This window comes from Pangasianodon hypophthalmus, chromosome 6 (assembly GCF_027358585.1).
Source record: "Pangasianodon hypophthalmus isolate fPanHyp1 chromosome 6, fPanHyp1.pri, whole genome shotgun sequence".
NCBI classification, from domain to species: Eukaryota; Metazoa; Chordata; class Actinopteri; order Siluriformes; family Pangasiidae; genus Pangasianodon; species Pangasianodon hypophthalmus.
The window spans coordinates 1,114,593-1,120,880 of record NC_069715.1 but is presented as its reverse complement, the minus strand read 5'-3'; the positions used below and the strand labels follow the sequence as shown (position 1 = coordinate 1,120,880).

The 6,288-nt window shown below is 37.6% G+C and overlaps 1 protein-coding gene across 2 annotated transcripts; it reads right to left on the bottom strand.

Annotated features, from left to right (window-relative positions):
• Nucleotides 1-1,431: 1,431 nt before the first annotated feature.
• On the bottom strand, nucleotides 1,432-6,030 carry mibp2 (muscle-specific beta 1 integrin binding protein 2). 2 transcript variants are annotated; one of them, XM_034305206.2, is made up of 8 exons: nucleotides 5,786-6,030; nucleotides 4,728-4,818; nucleotides 3,834-3,882; nucleotides 3,463-3,652; nucleotides 2,581-2,652; nucleotides 2,377-2,483; nucleotides 1,928-2,012; nucleotides 1,432-1,752 (listed from the first exon to the last, which is right to left on the bottom strand). In XM_034305206.2, exons 1-8 carry the CDS (start codon nucleotides 5,809-5,811, stop codon nucleotides 1,734-1,736), a joined length of 639 nt encoding a protein of 212 aa, XP_034161097.1. In that variant the 5' UTR covers nucleotides 5,812-6,030; the 3' UTR covers nucleotides 1,432-1,733. The 2 variants fall into 2 exon arrangements, with proteins under 2 accessions (XP_034161097.1, XP_034161098.1); XM_034305207.2 differs by lacking the exons at nucleotides 3,834-3,882; nucleotides 5,786-6,030.
• Between the last annotated feature and the right edge of the window lie 258 nt (nucleotides 6,031-6,288).

Genomic DNA, 6,288 nt, shown 5'->3' with positions numbered 1-6,288 from the left:
TAATACATTCTGTTTTTTTCCCCATCAATCATCTGTACACTTTTCCCCTATGAAAGAACATTTTACAATAAACTTTACTATCCAGGGGTTAAATTTTGGATCTACTAGATGAAGGAGTAATCAGTGCGGTTCGGTTTATGTGTTATCAAATTTATCACCATGGAAACGTGATTAAAACTAATGGACGCCATTTCTTTTCCTGTTCTGAAAGAACCTAATACAGTTCTGTGGCCAATTTCCTTGCTTGTTTTATGTCTTTTTTTTTTTTGGCAAAAACATTATATCAAACTAGCTTATGAATCATATCTGAATATGAAAGAAACACGAAACAGTAAAACCTTTAAACTAGCAATATTAATGATCATGTGACTGATCATCAATTTCCAGAGCCATTAAAACAAACTAAACGTTTAACCTGTTAAATACAAACAATTTTGATAGATTGATGTCAATTTTATTTTTTGTTTGTATTAATGTTTTAGTATTTTAACCTTTTGTATATGAAGCACACTGAGATTTTGGACTCTACTATCATTTTTTTTCTAAATCATTTCCATTTCGTTCAATACAGCTATTTGCTTAACAAGCGTCTGGATTCCTCTAGATTAAAATTCGATTCAATTCTAATTTCTGTCACATGAAACATGAAGTTTTCACCTTCATACTGACTGTATGCTTACATTCTAGGAAGGAAAAGGGTTCTTTGGATAATTAAGGGTTCGACTTGGAAATCTTTCTCACAGGGAAACACTCTATTGTAGGTTCTACATAGAATCTTTAAAGGTCCCTAAAATGATCAAACAAGACACGGAAGTATACAGTGTGACCTGGTGATGTGTATCAGATGCAGTTTCTATCAATTTCTATCTATGGAAGGAGTCTCCAGTGTCAGCGCTTTGTAACAGTCAGAGGTAAAGCTGGAACTTTAAGTTTTCCGACATCTTCAGGACAGAGGAGTTTACGCTTCTTTGCAGTTTCTCGCTAACATGCGGAACAAGCTGCATTTTTTTTTTGTTATTAACTTCAAGAGAGAGAATAAAGAGGCTGGTGAGAGAACAACTGTTTATAGCTGCTATAACGTAAGCGACAACAGGAACTCGCTTGTTTCAGGAATATTAAATGTAACTATAAACTGATAAAAAGTATGATGTTATTCTTTAATAAATAAAAACTTGTAATCGCTGGCTAATTGCTGTGGTGTAAGAGGAATAAAACACTCGGGGACGTGCTGTTATAGGAAAATAATCAACATCATAGTGATAACAGTAACTCCTGGCAGTAACTAATTAACTAATAATAAACATTGATTATTTTACTGTAACAGCACCACACACACTTAGCTGATCAACCACATCTGGGCTAAAAGAACACTGTGGACATTTTCTTTTTTAACCAACAGCAAGTAGGACACAAAACACACACACACAGGAGTGTAGGAGTGGCGTCTTTAATACGGAGTGTGTATTAAACTCTCCAGAGCATCTAACAGGAGCTCGCTTTGTTATTACTGCAAATAAATATGGAGGATATACAGGTATAAAAGAGCTAAAGCAGATAACAGTCAACGCAGAGCCAGTCTGAGACCATACACACACACTCGCACACACACACACTCGCTCACGCACACACACTCACGCACACACACTCACGCACACACACTCACGCACACACACTCACGCACACACACACACTCTTCTGCGGCAGAGATGACTTCGTATTCCTCCTTATGCGGCTTAGTGCTGATCAACAGACCTGCAACACACACACACACACACACACATATTAGCATTCAACAGAAAAATCACCTCATGATGCTGCACTGAAGTGAATATTTGAATATTCATTTTATCTATCTGAATATTCATGTGTCTCAGAATATCTGAATGTTTCTTGTGTCTTTGATATGAATGAATATTCAGATGTTCACCTCATTAGCTTCTGGATGTTGTTGATGATGTCTCCATACACGGTGTTAAACAGCTGCTCCTTCGACAGGGTTCCGTCAAGTTGTTCTGTAAACACACAAACACACACACACACACACACACACACACACACGTTTAGCAAATGCTTCCTGAATTTCTGAAAATTCAGTCCATAATTAATCAAACGTTAAAAAAACAAAACAAAAAGAAGGTATCATGATATAAAATTTCAACTGTATCTCTCAACCCTGTGCCCACTGAAAGACAGACACACACACACACACACACACACACACACCATTCCAACACTGTTCACCACACAGGTTTTGTCCCAAACTGCCATACTACTGCACTAAATATCAGAGTTTATTACGGAAGTGTGTCGGTTTGGGACGCAGCCCACAGAGAAGCTGAAATAAACACACACACACACACACACACACACACTTACCGACATCCACTCCCATGTCCTCCATCAGCTTCTTGTGTTTGACGTACATCGGCCAAACATGACCATCGAACAGACCCGGGGGGTCCGGCACGGCGTAGTTCCTTGAGCTGAACACACACACACACACACACACACACACGTGTGAGATGTAGAACTGACCAGATTGGACCGTTTCATCAAACACACTCACACAGTGATACTCACCACCTCCTCTTTTTGCATTCTTCATACGGGATGGAAATAAACAACCGCTGATCAAACACGTCAATCAGAGGACTGCAAACAAAACAAACAAACAAATAAACAAAAACAAACAAACAACACTTTCCCACTGGAACACCTACACAACATTTGATAAAAATGGTGTATTCCAATGGACTTTAGTGTTTTTTGCTCGACACAGGAAGGTAAACTCACTGTTCAAAGTGGTTCAAACTGAGAAAGCGCTGTTGCTAGGCAACCAGTGAACAAGATAGTACGAGCATAACATAGCAAACGACTACGTTATGTTTCTTTATAGCAAAAAATGAAACAAACCCAGTAGGAACATTAAAGCATTTTTTTCAACATGTGAACTCACAATTCAAGCGGTAAAACCTGAGAGACCTGCTTTGCTAGGCAACCACGAAACATGACGCACCAGCATGTCGGCTAGCACGTAGAATTTAAATCAATTATAACGAAAATGAAACCATTACAAACGTTATGTGTGTTTGAGACGGAAACGCTCCGTTGAATTGGTTAGAACTGAGAACACTGTTGCTAGGCAACAACATGGCTAATCACTAAACCATAAAAGTTTAGTCAGGTAGCACGTAGTTGTTATATTTTCTTATAGCGGAAATGAAACAAAACATTAATATTTTACTCAGATGTGTTGCTAAATAAGAAAAAAAAACAGTCAGTATGAATAAAATTACAGAATATTGTCTACAAAATGAAGTATCGCACCAGCCGCCATTTTGAGAAACGGCAACCTTGTACAAAAAGCAGACTGTTGGACACGATGAACTCATCAGACACTTGATCCTTTTATCTGTGTGTGTGTGTGTGTGGTGTGTGTGTGTGGTGTGTGTGTGTATATACCCGTAGGTGTAGAGCAGAAACCCTTCCACGATGAGGATGTGCACGCTCTCGTCCTCGTCCTCTCCGGAGCGAGGGAGGATCTCGCGATCCAGCGTGCTCTCCACACCGTGAGAGCGTTCAAACTTCACCGGGTTCTCCTGCCAGGCGTAGATGGTGCTCATCATGGCGTCCATGTCCAAAGCTGTGATCACTACATACACACACACACACACACACACACACGTGCAGAGAGCCAATCAGATGGCAGGACAGCACTTCATCCAGGGGGCGTCTCAATTAAGAAACATGCACACTGCAATCATTAATCAAGGCGCCTTAAATCACACACACACACACACACACACACACACATACACACACACAGCGCTTACCATCATACTGCTTAAAGCCATCCTCCCCGACTTCGATCTCATCCTGGGGCTGAAACACACGCGTGTACATTCAGCGAGGCTGAACCGGTCGGATATGGCTTTAGCTTTATGCTTTATGCTAACATCTAAACAGCTAGCATTCTAACCTTCAAACACTCCAACACACACACACACACACACACACACACACCCCTTAACATACACACCCTGCTAATGCTAAATATAGCTAAACTAACATCCCAGCAGCCTGCTCAAGTTTACACACAGGAAGTGAGGAACAGAAAGTAAGCTACTAAACACTTACAAGCTTTAACCTTCAAGTCAGTGACATCAAGTTCCCTTTCTTTCTTCCCACAATTTTTATTTATTTATTTATTTACTTTAGGGAAGTTGCTGCTACTGCTGGAGCGAAGTCATAAAGTCACAGAGAGACAGCTATAAAATCTGAACTGTAAATAATAATAATATTAATAATAATAATCATTATCTCTACAGGTTCGCTGTTGGAAGAAAGCCTCGTAACTCCAAAACGATCGTTTCAAAGGATTAACGTCTCTTTTAAAAATAATTTCGAAATCGGAAAACAGAGTACAAACCAAACGAGGTCGATTTAAAGGACATCTTTTTTTCCGTGTCCGTGAGCGCCGGATCTGACGGAGAGCTTTCACAGCCAATAAGCTCACGAGGTGTTTTTCCGAAACCGTTCCTATTGGTCCGTTTATTCATCTCAAACACGATTTCTACACGACGACAGGCGGAGATTTCAAACGCAACGACAGTAAAGTTACGAGGTTTTCCATCAGACAGCGATGATATGATAATGAGTTACTATCTCCTCTCATTAGAATTTATCTTTTATTTATTTATTTATTTATTTATTTTAATGACGCTGACCTTGAAGAAGTCGTCCTGATGCACCATACAGCAGTTGGGCAGCTTCCGCTGCAGACGGTCAGTCAGGGTCGTTTTACCCCCGTTAGTCACCCTGACAACAACAACAACAACAACAACAACAAGGTTCATTAACACACACACACACACACACACACACTGACTCCCAAGTGAAATGCCCTCGTTAAATAGTGCACACTATGCAGTGAACTAAAACAATCTGGACTCTCATTATGTTATTTAATATTTAATATTTATATAATTAATACATTTATATGAAACATTTAACATTAAAGCATTATCTAATAAACCCAAAATATGATAAAAATGCAATTTTTTTTCTAGCTTTATTACATATTTTAGATGTATGTATATTTATACATCTATATTTATATGTTTTATTTTTATTTATTTTCTTTATTGATTTTTAAATAAATCTACTTAAATATGTCCTGTAACATATTAGCACAAAAATCCTTTATGGATCAATAAATATAAATTTTTTTATGATTATTATTAATATAAACACACCTTACATGCTTTAAATAACATTACTAAAAAATTATTTTAAAAAACAAATGTAAAATATTAATTATTATTTCTTTTTTAATAACATCAATAAAAAAATGTTTTAATGTAAAATACAATTAATTATTATTTCTTTTTACTAACATCAATAAAAAATGTAAAAAGTAAAATATTAACTATTATTTTTAATAACATTAATAAAAAAAAAAAAAAAAAACAAATCTACAATATTAACTATTACTACTTTTTTAAATAACATTAGTAAAAAAAAATAAAAAATGTAAAATATTATTAATTTTTTTTAAACAACAATAATAAAACACAAATGTAAACTATTAACTATTATCACTTTTTAACAACATTAATAAAAAAATTAAATATGTAAGATATTATTAACAGTAATGGCGAGTGACCACGCGACACAAACCGGAAGTAAGATCCTTTCATTCATTCGTTACTGTACGTGCACGCGGCCTGTACATCTCGCACGCGCTCTCTCTCTCTCTCTCTCTCTCTCTCGCACGCGCACTCACCCTCCGATTCCGATGATGAACTTCATGTTTCTCTCACGCGCACAGATGTTTCTTTAAAAAAAAACGGCGGTTTTTTTTTTAACGCTGATCGCGAGCGAGGCGAAAACAAAAAGAGGTGGCGGTTATTTTTTTGAAGTTTAAAAAGAAAACGTCAACTACTCGATTCCTCCATTTTGGAGACGGTGAAAGTCGGTGACGCTGCTGCTGCTCCTCCGCGAGCTTCCACCAAGAGAAAGCCGAGTGCTCGCTCGCGCGCTGCTCTACCCTCTCCGCCGCCCCTGATTGGCTATTTAAACAGCACCACAACGTGGGTCATCACCCTCCAGCCAATCAGAGAGCTTCGCGCTAAGCGCCGCCCCTCGAGCCTCTAACAGTTGAGAGATAAAAACAAACAGGAGGGTTTTTTTTTTTTTTTAAGCTCATGTTTATTTTCATTGATATTTTGTTTAACACTCTCATTTTATTAGTTTTTATTTTTAATTTGAGATACCCAATTTCTTTTA